At 51.6% G+C, this 17,506-nt stretch overlaps 1 protein-coding gene across 1 annotated transcript; it reads left to right on the top strand.

Annotated features, from left to right (window-relative positions):
- On the top strand, window positions 1–9,703 carry WDR6 (WD repeat domain 6). Its single transcript, XM_015422134.1, has 6 exons — window positions 1–247; window positions 2,559–5,016; window positions 7,772–7,867; window positions 8,447–8,563; window positions 8,726–8,844; window positions 9,228–9,703. Exons 1-6 carry the CDS (start codon window positions 136–138, stop codon window positions 9,680–9,682), a joined length of 3,357 nt encoding a protein of 1,118 aa, XP_015277620.1. The 5' UTR covers window positions 1–135; the 3' UTR covers window positions 9,683–9,703.
- Window positions 9,704–17,506: the final 7,803 nt, after the last annotated feature.

Below are 17,506 nucleotides of genomic sequence, written 5' to 3'. Positions count from 1 at the left end.
CACAGGATGCAAAGTACAGCCACAACGTTGATTTGTACAAGATCGTTATGACAGTGATCATTTTGAGCTGATGCGCATCTGGAGCATACCTCACGGGTTTTCTTTCTGAACACGTCTGTATCCTCTTGTGTAAGAATGAGAGAACCAGCAAGGGACCGCATCTCCCATCCTTCCGCAGCAATGGAAACAGAATTGCTGTTGGCTCCTATCACAGCTCTGGAGATCGTAGGAGACCATCTGATGGCAGGTGGGTGACTTGCAGACAGCCCTGTAGTTCTGTCGTTCCAAAAGGGTGATGGCTCAGACTCTTCCCAGAGATTTTTGTCAGTAAATGTTGAAAACGATATCCCAGATATCTGGCCCTGACCCTGAAGTACTGAGTATAGCCAAGCACGATACATATGTATTTATCCAGATATTTCTATATTGCCTTTCTTTGCTTTTTCTTTGTTTCAGCGTCCACATTTCTGCCCTGCTGAATAGCGAGGCACAACAGGAACGGGGGCAAAGAAAGCTGGCTGAGCACAGAGGGACAGGGGTGCCATTCTAAGCAGAGTTACACCCTTCTGGGCTCCTACACTTCAGTGCACTCAGAAGGGTGTAAAGCTGCTTGGGGGTAGTACTTAAGGCAGGGAAGCAGCAAGCTGGAGAATCCCATCAGGCAGCAGAGGATAGGACTTGCAGTAATGGGTTTAAATAGAGGGTGGGAAGGTACCCGCTGGATATTAGGAAAAACATTTTTACAGTCAGAGTTGTGCAGCAGTGGAATGGGCTGCCTAGGGAGGGGGTGAGCTCCCCCTCACTGGAAGTCCTTAAGCAGCGGCTGGACGAACACTTGGTCAAGGATGCAGGGGGCTGGACTAGATGGCCTGTATGGCCCATTCCAACTCTGTGATTCTAGGATTCTGTTTATTTATTAAAAACATTTTTGTGCTGCCTTTCCACTCGATCGGGTCCACAAGGTGGCGGACATAACATTGAAAACATTTAACCAATTAAGAATACAGGTAAGGTTATAAAACAATGCCATTAAAACCTCATAAACAAACAACACTAGAAGAAGGGCCAGTGTTTCACCTGCTGGTGAAAGACACCCTTTCCTTTCATTTATTAGCTTCCTTTCATTTATTGTACGGTCTTAAGCCAACCGTACAAACAGCTACTAGGTGAAAGACACCAGTAGAGGATAGCTTAACAGTGTGCCAGTGGCAAGGGGGAAGACCGGATCATACATTAGGATATTGGGGGAAGGGGAACTTACAGGACGAGTGGTCCAGCGGTGGAATGGGCTGTCTCGGGAGGTGGTGACCTCCCCCTCACTGGCAGTCTTCAGACAGCGGCTGGACAAGCACTTGTCAGGGATGCTCTGGGCCAGTGATGGCGAACCTTTTAGAGACCGAGTGCCCAAACTGCGACCCAAAAACCACTTATTTATCGCAAAGTGCCAACACGGCAATTTAACCTCAATACTGAGGTTTTACTTTAGAAAAAACAACTCATACATTAACTTAAGATGATCCAAACAAAGTAAGGAAAGCAATCCCAAATGCTTTCATTTACTTAAAATCATTTGGCAGAGAATTCGACACTTTAATGATGGTCTTGGCCTGGCTGGGGTGATGGCACGCGTGCCCACAGAGAGGGCCCACAGAGAGGCACCCATGCCATAGGTTCACCACCACTGCTCTAGGATGATCTTGCACTGAGCAGGGGGCTGGACAAGATGGCCTGTATGGCCCCTTTTCAACTCTGTGATTCTAGGATCTTTGTTCTAGGAGGCATATGTGTCTCCCTTGGGGGGAAGTTCCAGAGTTTTGGTGCCATGACCGAGGAAGCCCTTTCTCAGGTTTTCACCCATCCAACTTCAGGTGGTGGGGAGAAACCAAAGCTGGGCTTTCAAAGATGAACAGAGTGTACAGGTAGGTTCATATAGGAGGAGGCAGTCCTAAAGGTATGTTCGTCCCTGGCTGTACAGGGCTTCCAAGGGTCTGGTTATTTCAGGATTGACCAGATTACCATCAGGGAAATCACGGACATGGTTGGAATTAGAGAACTAATTGGAAGACTTTTCTGGTTTCAGTCAGGAGTAAAGTGATTGGTCAGTTCCGGGGAAGCAGTTTCCAAGGTCCTGACCTATGACGCTGCCTTCTACTGAGAGTCAGAGAGCGATCAGTTCATCTAACCCAGGATGGTCCACTCTGAATGGCAGAAGGCCTCCAGGCTCTCCTGTGACTTGCGATGCCGCTTTGCCTTGCTTTGCCACTGAGCTATGGGCCCTCCTCATTAATTCCCTGCCCCGAAATGTGTGATCGCCTGCAGCTGCCTTTATAGCCATCCAGCGCACCACTGTCTGCTCAGGCTGCTAGCTGATCTCTGGCAGAAAGGCTAGAAGGTGTGCATCAGAAGTACCCGTCAGAAGCAACACCACCTTGGGTCTTTGTATACGATGCAGACACCCCGCAAGGAGACTCTGAGCTGGTGCGGGCACTGTGGAAAAGAGAGTGCGGCACTTTGATCTCCTTTTGTCTTGCTGATTCTGGCCTCTTGTGCTCTTCCAGGTGAAGGACCCAACATAACCATCTACCCTTTGGAGCCAGATGCCATCCAGTCTCCAAGATGCTTCAAACAGGCCCTTCACAACGATAACATCCATGGTATCAAAGAGCAACAGAAACTGGCTCCGGAAGCCAAGGAAGCCACTACCCTGGCTGTCTTTGGGGGCAAAAGCCTTGCCGTCATAGAGTTCAGCCTCCAGAACAGCACGATAAAGCTAGCCGAGCTCTTTCCTTCCTGTGAACTACATGATTGGATCTGGGACCTGCAGTGGCTGGAAGGCAGCACCGAGACCCCCCCCAGCTGTGTGGCTTTGGCTCTGGGCCATAACTCTGTGGCTCTGTATGACTGTGTGGGCCAAAGGATCCTCCAAGAAGTGCACTGCCAAGAGAAATGCATCCTCTACTCTGCCCATTTGGTTGGGAGCAGGTGGGACAGTTTGGTCCTGGTGGCTGGCACCGTCTTTAACCAGCTGGTGATCTGGTGTGCAGCTGACCCAGCGGACGACACAGGGAGGGTACGACCCCGCGGCAGGATCAGCGGGCACCACGGTGTCATCTTCAGCATCTGCTACTTGGAAAGCAAAGGCATCTTGGCCTCCGCTTCAGATGACCGGAGCCTGCGGCTGTGGGGCGTCGGCAACCTCCGAGTGCTTCCGGATCACATCCCGTGCTTCCTGGTGTGCTACGGGCACCAGTCCAGGGTGTGGTCGGTCCGGCTACTGAATGACTACGTCGTCAGCATAGGAGAAGACTCCGCTTGTCTCGTGTGGAGCTACCAAGGCGAGATTGTCCGCAGCTTCAAAGGGCACAAAGGCCGAGGTCTGCGCGCAGTGGCTGTGCATGAGTCACGGGGCTGTGTCTTCACGGGTGGGGCCGACTCTGGCATTAGATGCTGGCACTTCAAAGGGCCGGGGACCAATGGGAGCAGCCTCTTGCAACTCAATTTCCCATCCCCTCAAAGGAAAGGATCACCCAGAGTGGTAAAACTGGTGGGTGCCGGCCATGTCCTCCTAGCGACCGATGCTGGGGCCGTGTACTTGTTTGACTTGACCTCTAAAGCCTGGACATTGGTCCTGGAGGATGCTGCCTATCGGTCCTACAGCCTCCTAGAAGTGTCTGAGCTTGCGGGGGGAGATGTCCTATGCGCCATGGGCAATATTTCAGGGCAGGTCAAACTATTCCTTCTCCGCCACCCTGCTCAAGCCAAGGATCTTCAACTCTTCGAGGAGAAAGTGCACAGGCTGAGCTGGTCCTCCCGCCCCGGCCAGGACCTCCACACTCGCAGTCTCTTTGTGTCTGGCTCGGCTGGCGTTCTGCTGTGGCTGGAGGTGTCTTGCCACCCACTCAGTGCCGTGACTGTGGTAGTAAAGAGATGCTTCCTCCTGCCGCCTTGCAAGCACCGATGGCACACGTGTACCGCCTTCCTTCCGCAGGGAGATCTCCTGCTCTGCGGTGACCGCCGGGGCTCTCTGATGCTGTTTGCATGTCGGTCCCCCCTCGACTCGGAACAGGAGAAGGCATCAGGGAGAGGAGACTTTGGGGACTCGGTGTCGGTGACGGTCCATGATGGGCCAGGGCTGGACTTTCCCATTAGAGGGGAGGGGCTGCCCACCGAGGGGCCTGTTTCTCTGATCTTTGGACTTCACGGGAAGACCGGCGTGACCTCCGTGGCCTGCCACCGTGACTTCGTCTACAGCACAGGGCGTGACGGCTGCTACCGGCAGCTCCAGGTCGTGGGCCGGCAGCTCCGAGTGCTGAGGAAGCAGAAGCCGTGCAAAGGCCTGGAGTGGCTGGAAGGGCTGCGTTTCGGCTCTGACGGCAGCACGCGGGTCCTGGGCTTCCACGCCGGCTGCTTTGTGCTCTGGGACGCCAGCAGCAACGAGACGCTGCTCAGCGTCCCGTGTGGGGGTGGCCACCGCTCCTGGAGCTACACCCGCAGCCTCTCTGCTGAGACCTTTGCTTACGTCAGATCCAGGGACGTGGTGGTCCACCATAGTAAGGACATGCCCAATGGGCAGCGGGCCCTCAAAGAGTCTTTGCACGGGCGAGAGCTGACATGTGTGTGCCGCCTTGGGACTCTAAGAACATCCAGGCAGGACCTGGTGAGCGTCTTTGCCACCGGCAGCGAGGACAACATGGTGAATATTCTAGCCTTTGAAGCACGGTTTCGTACATTGACTCAGCTCACGGCTATTGGTGACCACATCTCGAGCGTGAGAGCTCTGGCCGTGGTGGAGAGGAGCAGTGCCATTCAGCAGGAGGCAGGGAGCACCTCCTCCGTCCTTTTCTCGGCAGGCGGCCGGGCCCAGATTGAATGTTACTGCGTACGGCTCAGCCCTGACCATGGTTCCAGCAGTGGCGTGTTGTGCCGGCTGGTCCACTTGGCCTCCCATCGGCTGGATGAGCAGTGGGATCGCATGAAGAACAGGCACAAGTTGGTCAAGATGGACCCAGAGACCAGGTAGCAGCAGTGGCCCTGTGGCTGTAGAGTATTATCTTGGGTTGGAAGAACTAGCCCTGGAAGGCCATACACAGAATACGGAACCTGTACCTTCTCCAGTATCAGGGCTGAGGTGCCACCAGACACCTGCCCCTCTGCCATTTGTGCCCACGCAGACACACATTCTGTTGTTGTCGAAGGGGGTGCAAGGTTTGCATCCAACTGGCCTTGAGAATAACTCTCATTCCCAGTCTGCTGGAAATGTTATAAAAAGTGCTTAAAGAGAGCCAATGTGGTGCAGTGGTTGACGTGTGGAACGAGCACTGGGGGGAGACATGTTACGTGTCCCTTTGGTGTAGTGGTTAAGTGTGGCGGACTCCAATCTGGAGAGCTGGGTTTGATTCCCCACTCCTCCACATGCAGCCAGCTGGGTGGCCTTGGGTCAGTCACAGCTCTCTCAGAGCTGTTCTTGAAAGAGCAGTTTCTCTCAGAGTTCTCTCAGCCCCACCTACCTCACAGGGTGTCTGTTGTGGGGAGAGGAAAGGATAGTGATTGTAAGCCACTCTGAGCATTAGCCACGCTACAGAGACAAAAGATAGGCGGACTTTCTGGGAGCGATCACAGCGCCACATCTGGGAAGCGTAGAGCTCCTGTGGCGAACCCGAGGCTTCCCGCCGAAGATGCGGGGTAAAAAACTAGTACCTCCGAGGTACTAGTTTCCAGAAACCGCGGGGCAAGGGTGGGCGCCTGATCGCGTTTCGGGTGGTAGGTCGTGGCATCCGGCGCCCGCCCATGTCCCGTCGCTAAAAGTTTTTTTTTCCAAGTCTCCACGGGATGCGCACAAGCACCCAACAGCACATGCGCACACTTCATTTAAAAACAAACAACACAGCCCCCTCCTCTTTTCCGTATCCTCCCACACTCCTGGCTCCGCCTGCTCGAGAGGAACTCTCTGCACCGGGCGGCAGAGGGGGAGGTGCAGGGGGCGCGTGGCAGGAGGGCGGCCCGGCTGCAGCTCCTCCTGGAGGGGACCGGATGGAGGACACAGTTTGCATTCCTCTGCAGCCCCGGAAGGGGTTAAACCCGTGGAGCCTTTTGCTAGAGAGGCCGCTTCTTTGCCACACCGCAGGATTGTCCTGTGATCGGCACCTCCCCCCTAACCACGGGACCTCGACGGGACGTCTGATCGCGCAGCCGCACGTTATTTGGCTCCGGGGCAAACAGCCACGCTCCCCCCCCCTGCATTTTCCTGCCCGTGTGACCGGGGCCTGAGACTCTTAAGTGAAGGGCGGGGTATAAATCCAATCTCCTCCTCTTCTACTATTGACTCAGACCATTGGTCTGTTCAGGTCATTGTTGCCTGCTTTGACTGGCAGCAGTTCTCCAGGTTCTTAGGTTAATGCCTTCAATATTACCTCCTACCTGGTCTTTTAAACTGGAGACGTTGGAGACAGAGCCTGGAACCTTTGCCATGCAAAGCAGATGCTCTACCACTGAGTCACAATCCCTCCCCTGAACCTCTGGGGCAATTTCTGCATCAAATGCAGAAAATCCCTGTGGTTTCTAATCTTTTTGCAGGTCTTCTCCAGATATTTTTAAATTTTCTTCGCTTAACTAGGATGACGAGAAACATGCACTTTTAAAAAGAAATAAGTATTGGGAAGTATTGAGTAAAGAACTATAAAGCTGGCAACATAAATTGATCATTGTCATATGTTACCACCATGCACAAAGCACAGATCCCTGTCTCACCTGCATCTCTGTATACATACTTAATACACGGTTCTCAGACAGCATCCTGTAAGCTTGGGATCTGGCACTGGACATAGAATTCAACATCCCGACAATCTCAGCTGCCGTGTCAAACTCTTAAAGCTGTGAAGTTTGAAACTATGTGGGCAACACATGGCAAAATCTCAGTTGCCAGAGCTGGGGCAGGATTTCCAGTGGGTCAGTTTTGAGGCCCCTCCCATGACTAGAAATAGCAGAATACATTAAGAACATAAGAGACGCCAATGTTGGATCAGGCCAAAGGCCCATCCAGTCCAACACTCTGTGTCACACAGTGGCCAGAAATACCAGTGCCATCAGGAGGTCCAGCAGTGGGGCCAGGACATTAGAAGCCCTCCCACTGTTGACCCCCCCCCCAAGCACCAAGAAGACAGAGCTTCCCTTGCCCCAGAGTCCCCATCTATACCTTGTGGCTAATTATTTTGAAAAGAAACAGATCTTTTTAATTTCTACTCTTCACAGAACCTCCTGCTCCCCATTCTACAGGCCTGTGATTCAGAATAACCACGCATGGATACAGAAGGGGGGAAGTATAGGGATGCATGGGATACGGTGGTAACATAGGGATTATTAGTACAAAATGCAAGGTTTATACTTGTTTACTTAGTACTTCTCAAAATTTATTTACTCGAACAGGTAACGGGAGTGTAGAATCCCCTGCCAGTCGACGGAAGGATAGCCATGAGCATAGATGCCTGGGATCAGGGACCAGACAGATTCCTGCAGGACGGGGTCCATCGCTGGCTACTCCGCCTTCAGAGGCAGGAAACCTCTGAATGCCAATGCTAGGAGGGGACATCAGGGGGTTGCTCTTGGCCTCCATGCCCTCGGTGCTTGCTCTCCAGGGCAGCTGGTTGGCCACTGCATGGAACAGGATGCTGGAATGTAGGGTCGACCCCTCTGTTGTCTAGGCGGGGGGGGGGGGGGGGGGTCATTGGAAGCTGCCAGCTGGAGGGAATGATTTGTCTTGACTTTTGTGTTCCAGGTATATGTCTATTGCAGTTTTGGCAAGTCCTGAGGATGCAGAGCTGCCCGGTCCTTTAGTCTTTCTAGCTGCTGCCTGCAGTGATGGATCTGTCCGGTAAGAACGGGCATTGAATTCTACCTCTTAGGGGCCTGGGAAGTCGCTGTGGGTTCTCTCTGGCTGCCAGAAAAAAATCCAGAGAGGACAAAGAGTGGGAGGAAGAGAGGCAGGCGGGACCAGATACTGTCTGTGGGGTAGCTGCTGCTTTATTTGTCCAGGGCAGCCCTTTCCCAAATTGGAGAAGGGAACTTGAGCAGCAGTAAGCCAGCATGTAAGAAGAACATAAGAGAAGCCATGTTGGATCAGGCCAATGGCCTATCCAGTCCAACACTCTGTGTCATACAGTGGCCAAAACTCAGGTGCCATAAGGAAGTCCACCAGTGGAGCAAGAACTCCAGAAGCCCTCCCACTGTTGCCCCCCAAACACCAAGAATACAGAGCATCATGGCCCGAGACAGAGTGTAACTGCAGCCTTTGATGTGTACTTGTATGCATCTGAAGAAGTGAACTCTAACTCATGAATGCTTTTGCTGAAATACATTTTGTTAATCTTGAAGGTACTGCTCAGCCATTCTGTGCCCTTAGTAGAAATGACATCTCCTCTCATTTCAACTGTCTGCATGTATGTCTGTACAGACTCTTTTTGCTGCTGGAGCACTCCCAGAAACTGTGGCTTGTGGCAGAGTCCTTCCACCATCAGCGTTGTGTCCTGAAAGTCCAAGGGTTTACATGCAAGACGGCTGACAGAGGAAGGTGAGAATGGGGCAGCTGCATTCTCTCAGTGTGCCCTGAGGAGGCATCTCTCATGGCCAGTGCACTCTCATGCCTGGAAAAATTAAACCCAAAGTCTGAGGTGGGCTGGTCACACCTGAGTACTCCGGAAGGTCAAACATCGCAATGCATTTTATTTTGCAGGAGACACTACTTGGCCAGCGCTGCCACTGATGGGGGCATTGCATTTTGGGATATCACGGCTACCGTTGATTGTGCAACGGAGGCCATAAAGGCAGAAGTCAGAGAGATGAAACCTCTTGGTAGGTGATCGTATTGACTGTCTTTTTTGTGTACCCTTATTGTTACCCGTGGTTTATGATAAAAACACATGATTCTGCCTTATACTGAGTCAGACCCTCGGCCCATCAAGATCCGTATTGCTTGCTCTGATTGGCAGCTGCTTTCCAGGTTCTCAGGTGGAGGTCTTTCACGACACCTGCTTCCTGATCCTTGTAACTGGGGATGGTGGGCCTCGAACCTGGGACCTTCTGCATGCAAAGCAGATGCTCTGCCACTGAGCCGTGGACCCGCCCCATCCCATACATGCTCCCTGTTGCAGGGGCATTGTGAGAACTCTGGCCAGCATTGTGTCCTCCTCCAGCCTCTTCCATTGTATTGTGACAGAGCCTCTGTGTTTTTCTAGCTCTGGGAACCCCGGTCTTTACCATCCAGGCTCACAGCTGTGGTGTGAATAGCCTCCATGTCCAGGAAAGAGCGAGTGGCCATTTCCTCGTGGCCAGTGGCAGTGACGATGGTTCCATCCACATCTGTGTTATCGACGTGAATGCCGAAAGCCTGGCCAACCAGGGAACCACCGGTGGGGCTGGCATCCGTGTCCTCAGAAAGTTCTCAAGGCTTTGTGCACATGCGGCTCACGTGACGGGAGTCCGACTCCTACATCCCGACTACCTCCTTTCTGTTTCTGTGGACCAACGACTGACGCTGTGGTGCCTCGGTGAGGACAGCCTGTCTTTTGTGTGTAGCAAGTTTTGCCACGTAGCTGATGTGGCTGCTCTAGAGTGTTGGGAAAGCGGGCAACACGGCTGGCGTAGCGTGGTCTGTGGCCAGGGCCTGGAGGTTCTCTGGTGCAAGGTGTGAGCAAAGGGCTGCTGGGAATATGCCGGGTGGATAAATAAAAGCTTTTGTATGAAAAAGAAAAAGAAAAAAAGAAAAAATAAGTGAGCCTTATTCCATTGTAGACTGGTCAAATTTCTGGAAAATGAAGACGGCAAAGGCATTTTAGGAAATTAGTAATAACCAATGTTTTTCTTGATGAAAAAGCTGGGCTAAGTTCAAGAAGAAGAAGAAGAGTTGGTTTTTATACCCCACTTTTCTCTACCCTAAGGAGTCTCAGAGCAGCTTACAATCACCTTCCCTTCCTCTCCCCACAACCGGCACCTTGTGAGGTAGGTGGGGGCTGAGGGAGTTCTGAGGGAATTGAGACTGACCCAAGGTCATCCAGCAGGTTTCATGTGGAGGAGTGGGGAATCCAACCCGGTTCTCCAGGTTAGAGTCCACCGTTCTTAACCACTACGCCATGCTGGCTCTCTAGAAAACTCTAGAAATCTAGGTTCAGAAATCTAGGTTGCTAATTTTTAAGCCCTGTGGTTTGGTTGTTACTGTGGCAGTCATTTTTCAAAAACTGCTATGGAAGGTGATGCTGCTGGGAAGGACTGGTAGCAATCGGCTGCTCCTTAATTTTAAAAAGTCTGCTGATCTGGGTTGCCAAATTGTGGTTTAGCCCCTGTCTTGGAAACAATCTGCTCCTTGACTTCATGTTCTGTATAACTGAGATCTTTGTACAGGGGAACGTTACTGATCCTATAAGGGTCTCCTTCATGGGGATGGATGAAAATGGCTGAAATTCTCCTCTTGTTTACTATAGCAACAGTGTCCAGGATAATGAGACTTCTATATCACTTCATTTGCTTGCTTGATACTTTTCTTCATGCCTTGCTGTCCACTGTAACTATTCAAGGTTGGGTAATGCTTATATCACATAAATGCAAAAGTTGCCAGTGGAAATCCTTACTAAATTAAAAAATGGAAACTGTCACCAAACAAGAGATTCCGTTGGGTTGATGGTGATGAGGCTGTGGGCCAAACAAAACTTGAAAGACAGGAGGTGGAATTGTGATCCGATCTCAAAAGACATACATGAGTCAACGGGTACTTTCATATAAAAACTCCAGTCCCAGTAAACCAAGGACACCTGTGCCTTTTCTGACATGGTTAAAGTCATAGAATCATAGAATGTTAAGAGTTGGAAGGGACCTTGCAGGTCATCTAGTCCAACCCCCTGCACTCTGCAGGAGCATAGCCGAAAGATAGCCCTACAGCATACCCGAAAGATGGTCGTCCAGCCTCCGCTTGAAAACGCCCAGCGAAGGAGCATCCACAAACTCCCGAGGCAGTCTGTTCCACTGCTCAACCACTCTTACAGTTAGGAAGTTTCTCCTGCTATTTAGCCGGTATCGATTCCCTTGCAATTTCCACCCTTACAATCCCTTGTAATTTCCACCCTTGCAATTCCACCCTTGTAATTTCCACCCTTGTAATTTCTAGCCTTGCAATCCGGAGCAAGAGAGAATAGATCTGCTCCATCTTCTACATGACAGCCCTTTGAATACTTGAAGACTGCAATCATGTCCCCTCTAAGCCTTCTCTTTCCCAGGCTAAACATACCCAACTCTTTCCTCATAAGACTTGGATTCCAACCCTCTCACCATCCTGGTTGCCCTCTTCTGGACACGCTCGAGCTTGTCAACATCCTTCCTAAAATGTGGTGCCCAGAACTGGACACAGTACTCCAGGTGAGGCCTGACCATAGCAGAATAGAGCGAAACTACCACCTCCCATGGTAGTTCCTTCACAAAGAAGGCAGCAACTCAGAGAAATAGTGTGGTGATCAAGTAGAGAGTGTTTTTCCTGGTATATTTCACAATATGGAAGTATCCCTGCAAGTGCTGGATCTGGAGAAATGCTGTGAGCAAAGCCCATAGAGTTGTGATCCCTCCTCCAAGTGCAGAGAGGTGTCCTGTTGCCACATGGCATAACTGCTGGAGAGCTGGATGCTAGGTACCTTAATGCTTATTCTCACATAGAGATGCCAACTCCTGGTTGGAAATCCCAGGAGATTTGAGGACTGGAGCCTGGGGAGGGTGGGCTTTGGGGCGGGATCTGAGCACAGCATAATGCCATCCATTCCACCTTTCCAAGGTGCCATTTTCCCCAGGGGAACTGGAGTCGAGATCAACTGGAATTCCATCAGATTTCCAGGCCCCAGCTGGAGGCTGGCAACCATATAAATCTCGCCCCAGGGGTATCTGTTAACTGGCAGCTGCTTAACATGTAGCCCTGACAGAAGAAGGTGCTTGGTGCGTGTCCTTTTCCTCTTCAACTGTCTGCTCAGAACATTGCTTTGTAGAGCACAGCTTCCCTGACTCAGGACAGGACCACAAAGGTAAAATGATACCGTCATTGTGGACGCTGGGAAGACAACGGGGATCTCTCGGAAAAGGCAGTCTCTTTCTACCAACATTCTTAAGAATAGGAAGGCCCCCTCTCCCCACACTGCCTTTCAGCCCTACACTCTGTTTCCTTCTTCACACATCTTGCTAAGTCAAGATTTTGCTCTCTCTTGTTTGTTTAGCTGTTTATATCCTGCCTTTCTCCCCAGTGTGAACCCAAAGCAATTTACCACATTTTCCTCCCCCCCTCTCCTTTCTATCCTCACAACAAGACCCCTTTCTGGTAGGTCAGGCTAAGAGAACGCTCGGCCCGAGATCACCCAGCAAGTTTCCATGGCAGCGTGGGGTTTCCAGCCCGAGTCTCCCAGCTCTTAGCCTAACACTAACCTCTGTACCATGCCGGTGGTATCTTCAGTGTTAAGCCTTCTTTCTCCTTCTTGGGGCACCTGTACAGAGATTAGGACATGGCCAGCAAGCTTCTTGCGGCCTGCCCTCAGTCATTCAGGACTTGAGCTGTGGACAGGCTGGAGTTACTGCCTCCCGGGCAGCCCTATGCATATTTCATGGCCCAAAGTACAGCAGCAGGGAGGTCACAGCAAGGCCCCTTTGTATCAGGGTTCAGTGCACGAGTGCACCTGTCATGCACTGCCGGTGCCCAATGGCCTTTTTGTCATTTGGCTCCAGAGTGAGCTGCTGAACTCACCGTGAACCAGAGCAACGCTGTTCCAACCCGAACAGATCATGGGATACACTTGGGGGCACTTGCAACAGAAGGATGCTTGCTGAGGAAAAAGGCAGGCTTGGGCTTTCCTCTGGCAGGCATTCCCCTTCAGTCTGGCCTGTTCTGCGACTATGTTCAGGAGCTCCTAAGCGCCTTTTGGGTACCACAGACTAACTTGGGGGCGCCACAACTGGATCAGCTCAAAGATGCCATTCCAGCCACATGGCATCCCAGAAGCCAGGCAGAGAGAAATGGTCCCGGAAGGGGCTCAGCCAATGGCACCCCTGGAAGCAACTGGCCTGCTCCCTCCAGTGACTGGAAGTCTGGTCCGAGGCTCATCCCTGCCCACAGCAAGCGTCACCACTCACCCGGGCTGCACCATGAGGATGAGTGTGACCCCGACCTTCAGGAAGCGGCAGGCCCATGCTAGGAGCAAAGAAGACCCTACCCGAGGCTGGTTGGAGAAGGTACAGAAACTGCTAGTGCATAGGGGGGATATGTCCATGGGCAAGTCTAGGGTAGTGGCTGGAAATCAGGTTTTGGGATAGCTGAAACTTCAGGATGGCCCTGGTGGCAAGATCTTCAACAAGGGTTGTCCTTCATCTGGCGTTCATACCAGCCACTACTGCCTTGGTAAGGTTCTGAGGTTATGCATGAACCTCCTCAAGGCTTTAAGCAAGTGTGATTGCACGCTGGGCCCCCATAGCTAGCCCTCCACAGAGCAGGAGGACATGGCCCAGATGTGCCTTTTAATGCCTCCACAACTGGCTTACTGCCATAGTTTTACTCATTAGTGTCTAGGAGGGTAGGGGAGGCACACAAGAATGAGAGCAGAAGACTGCTGAGAACTTGCAGGATTGCATGAGAGAACCCCCAGTTCCACTTAGCAAAGTTGCTGGAGGATATGGGTGGAATTAGGTTAAACCATGTATGATCCCCACCACCAAACCAAGGTAATGCATTTCCCCTAACATTCTATACTGTACCAACAATTGGCTACTAGAGTTTGGGGTTGATGGGTCTTTGTTTCCCTCCTGCCCTAACGTACTGAAAAAATGCCGTGTACGTTTCATGCCCTTCAAGAGTCTCACCCCATTTATCTCAGACTACGATGTACAATCCCTACTTTTCTTGAACTGCGTTACCCCCAAACTCATCTACATTTCCCTCCATATCCAGGTAGGAGCTGCCATCGAGGACCAAGACGAAACTGTTACCAAGACTCCTTTCAGCCCAAGGCAGAACAGGGTGGCTCTTCCTCAGCTTCCCAAAAGAGGAGACAAGGACACTGGTGAGGAGAGCTGCGGTGCACTTGGCCCAGGCCAACCCCATTCCCTTGCTGGTATTTGGGAGCCGCCATCAAAGAAAGAAGAGGTTTCTCGTACTGGGCAAGCAGAGGCAGAGGTCCTAGAACGGGTGGCCTTGAAGGGAACACTGGGCAGCACTCAAGCAGGGGTTCTGGGGTGGGTTGCACACTGGCACAAAGGCAGCAAGAGAAATGTTTGTGTGCCAGAATGTCCAATAAACACAAGCTGGGGATGGTATGAAGAGAGAAGAGATTGGATTTACACCCTGCCCTTCACTACCCGAAGGAGTCAGAGCGGCTTACAATCTCCTTTCCCTTCCCCTCCCCACAACAGACACCCTGTGAGGTAGGCGGGGCTGAGAGAGCTCTGAGAGAACTGCCCTTGAGAGAACAGCTCTGAGAGAGCTTATGACTGATCCAAGGTCACACCAGCAGCTGCATGCGGAGGAGTGGGGAATCAAACCCGGTTCTCCCAGATTAGAGTCCGCGCTCCTAACCACTACACCCGATTGGCTCCCCACCACCACCGCCCCGTGGCAGTTTGCAGCGAATCTTTCTTTCCCATGTAGCCGCCAGATAGAACCAGAGTTGGGTAGCAGTTCGATGGCCAGAGTAGGATCTTGGAGATCCAGGTTCCAGTCCCTTCTGCTGCTGGAAAACCTGCTGGGTGACTTTGGACCAGTCGCTGTCTCTCAACCCAGCCTACTTCACAGGGAGGAGAAGGGAAGATGATGTAGGTTCCCCTGAGTTCCTTGTAAGAAGGGATGTACTAAATAAATGTACTGAACGAATCGGAAAAGAGTTCTAGCCTCCAGCTCCTGCCAGCGCCATTTGCTCTTCTGTTGCTGGCCTTGCTCACTCTTGCTCCGCTCCCTTTTCTCCGCCTGAGAGCCAGTTTGGTGGAGTGGGTTAAGTGCGCAGACTCTAATCTGGGAGAACCGGGTTTGATTCCCCACTCCCCCACTTGCACCTGGCTGGATGACCTTGGGCAAGGCGTAGTTCTGATAAGAGCTGTCCTTGAAAAAGAGCAGTTTCTGTCAAGAGCTCTCTCAGCCCCACCTACCTCACAGGGTGCCTGTTGTGGGGAGGAGGAAGGGAAAGGAGTTTGTAAGCTGCTCTGAGACACCTTCGGGTAGCAAAGGGCGGGGTATAAATCCAATCTTCTTCTCTTCTTCTCCTTCAGGGAAGCCACTCCAGAAGTTGCCGTGTCTCCCGGAGGTCTCTCTCTCCCAAGCCAAAGGGACACCACCTCCAAACGATGACCTGGCCCCATGGGCTGGGGCCTCTCGGTCCGAGGCCTCCTTCCATACCCTTTTCACACCTACGGTGTCCATCTTGCACAGCATCCCTTGCTCAGGAGCAGGCCCTCCTGCCTTCTGCGGCTTTTCCCCCCCGGACCTCGGAGGGGAGGCCCCGGATGGGGACGGGGAGCAGAGGCGCAGGGCCAAGTTGCTCCAAGGTGGCAGGGCGCGGCAGAAGGGGCGGAGCAGAGCCCTGCCCAGGCACTTCAGGAGCAAGGGGCAGGGGATGAGGCTCCCGCCCGTGCCCAGCATCACCCCCCTCAGCTTCAGCCGCAGCTTCACGTTCTCGTTCTTTGAGCTGCCCCCCTACCAGAGCCAGCAGCACCGGGTGCAACGCCAGCAGCTCCTCAGCCTCTTCATGAAACAGCTGCAGTAAGAGCACCTTTGGCGACAGCTGGGGGGAAAGGGAAGCGGCGGGCTCCGGGGGCTGCCTCTGGAACTGGCAGCTGGGCAGCACAGGAGGCCAAGTGGAACGCATCCAGAGGCTTCAGAGAATGTGCTTCCCTGCTACGGAAACACCACCACCACCACAGGGCCACAGCAGTGCAAAATGCACAGGAAGGTTGTGGATTTATTATACCCTTGCAGACTTATATGTGCATCCATCACAACAGGTAACCCCCCCCTTTTCTATTTAAAACCAAATTACAAGAAATCCCAGGAAGTCTCCGAACTCATCTGCTCAGCATTTTTAAATAGGTAAGTTACAGCCACACCTATAACTGATGTTGGCTCAAGGCAGAAGGGGCTTAGGCCTCCCTCCTCTTTATGTGCATTATCTTGCCAACCAATGCTCCCTCTAAGCTGTGGAGTCTTGTGAGCAAAAATTCTACTTTGTGAGTTACTGGCATTTTATTTATTTATTTTTGGATTTATATCCCGCCCTCCCCGAAGGCTCAGGACGGCTAACAAAGAGGCACGAGTGCCAAAGTTAAAACAGATAAAAGCAGAATTAAAGTTGTGAGCGAGCGATTTGGCTGCTGCATAAATTAGTTTGCTCTGGAGCCATCCTTCTTGAGCTAAGACAAAAATGTGAGAGCCAGAGGCTAAAAAACTGAGCTAGCTCACACTAAGTCAGCTTAGAGGGAACACTGTTGCCAACCACCAGCAATACCAGTTGTTAGAGCTACCTTTTTAACAGTTGAGGATGTAGAGGGAAAGACACTGTTTTAAATCAGTAAAAACTGTGCACACACGCACACACACACACACACAGTCATGACTAAATGGTAAAATCCTTTGTCCCCTACCTGATGCCCCCTCCCAATCCAAGTCAGTGGGGGCAGTTGCAATGTACTTTTAACAATAGCCGCGTGGTAAATCATTTACTGCTCCTACCTTTTGAGTAAGTGCTGCAAAATTGTAAAAGACATTTGTGAGGGTTGTCGAGAGTCACCAAAATAGTTTCAACATACTTGTTGGGGGGTGGGTCATCATAACAGCAGGGGCTTTTGGAGAAAAATCAATATACGCTATTAAATCAGTTAGAAGACCTTACACTGCATCTACTCAAAAGGAAGACGACCAGTGTTCCCTCTAAGCTGAGTTAGTGTGAGCTAGCTCACAATTTTTTACTCTCCGGCTCACACATTTTTGTCTCCGCTCAGGAAGGAGGGCTCCAGAGCAAACTAATGTATGCAGCAGCCAAATCGCTGGCTCACAACTTTAATGCCAGTAGCTCACAAGGTAGAATTCTTGCTCACAAGATTCCACAGCTTATAGGGAGCATTGAAGACGACACTGAATGTAAGATGACCTCCCCCCTTAGAAGTGTCACAAACACAATATATTATTTAACAGAACTGTGAGTCCATTCAGACGGCTCTTTAGATCCTCCACAGGCATGATTCCCTGGTGAATTAAAAATGCACAACCAGACACAAACATCTAAGAAATGTCCCTGTTCCGTAGACATTCCATTTTGCCGCACCTCCTATCCGGACTTAAAAGGACAGTACTTTGAATCTAGAGTTTTCCGGACCCGATGGGACAACTGCGGACTTTCACCATCACACAAGCCTCCTTCAGTGGACGCTGTCTAGACAATCCATAGCGGAAGCAGCACGCAGTAAGGCGATTCCCCTGGGGGTGTCTGGTCGTGCAAGAATGGATTTAAAAAATCGG

This window comes from Gekko japonicus, unplaced genomic scaffold, assembly GCF_001447785.1.
Source record: "Gekko japonicus isolate JY-2015 unplaced genomic scaffold, Gekko_japonicus_V1.1 scaffold292, whole genome shotgun sequence".
NCBI lineage: Eukaryota > Metazoa > Chordata > Lepidosauria > Squamata > Gekkonidae > Gekko > Gekko japonicus.
This window is presented reverse-complemented; position numbering and strand designations above follow the sequence as displayed.

Coding starts and splice junctions, on each gene's coding strand:
- WDR6 (XM_015422134.1), top strand. CDS start 136: ATGAGAGAACCAGCAAGGGACCGCATCTCCCATCCTTCCGCAGCAATG. Junction 8,564..8,725: donor AAGACGGCTGACAGAGGAAG/GTGAGAATGGGG, acceptor TTTATTTTGCAG/GAGACACTACTTGGCCAGCG. Junction 8,845..9,227: donor CAGAGAGATGAAACCTCTTG/GTAGGTGATCGT, acceptor GTGTTTTTCTAG/CTCTGGGAACCCCGGTCTTT.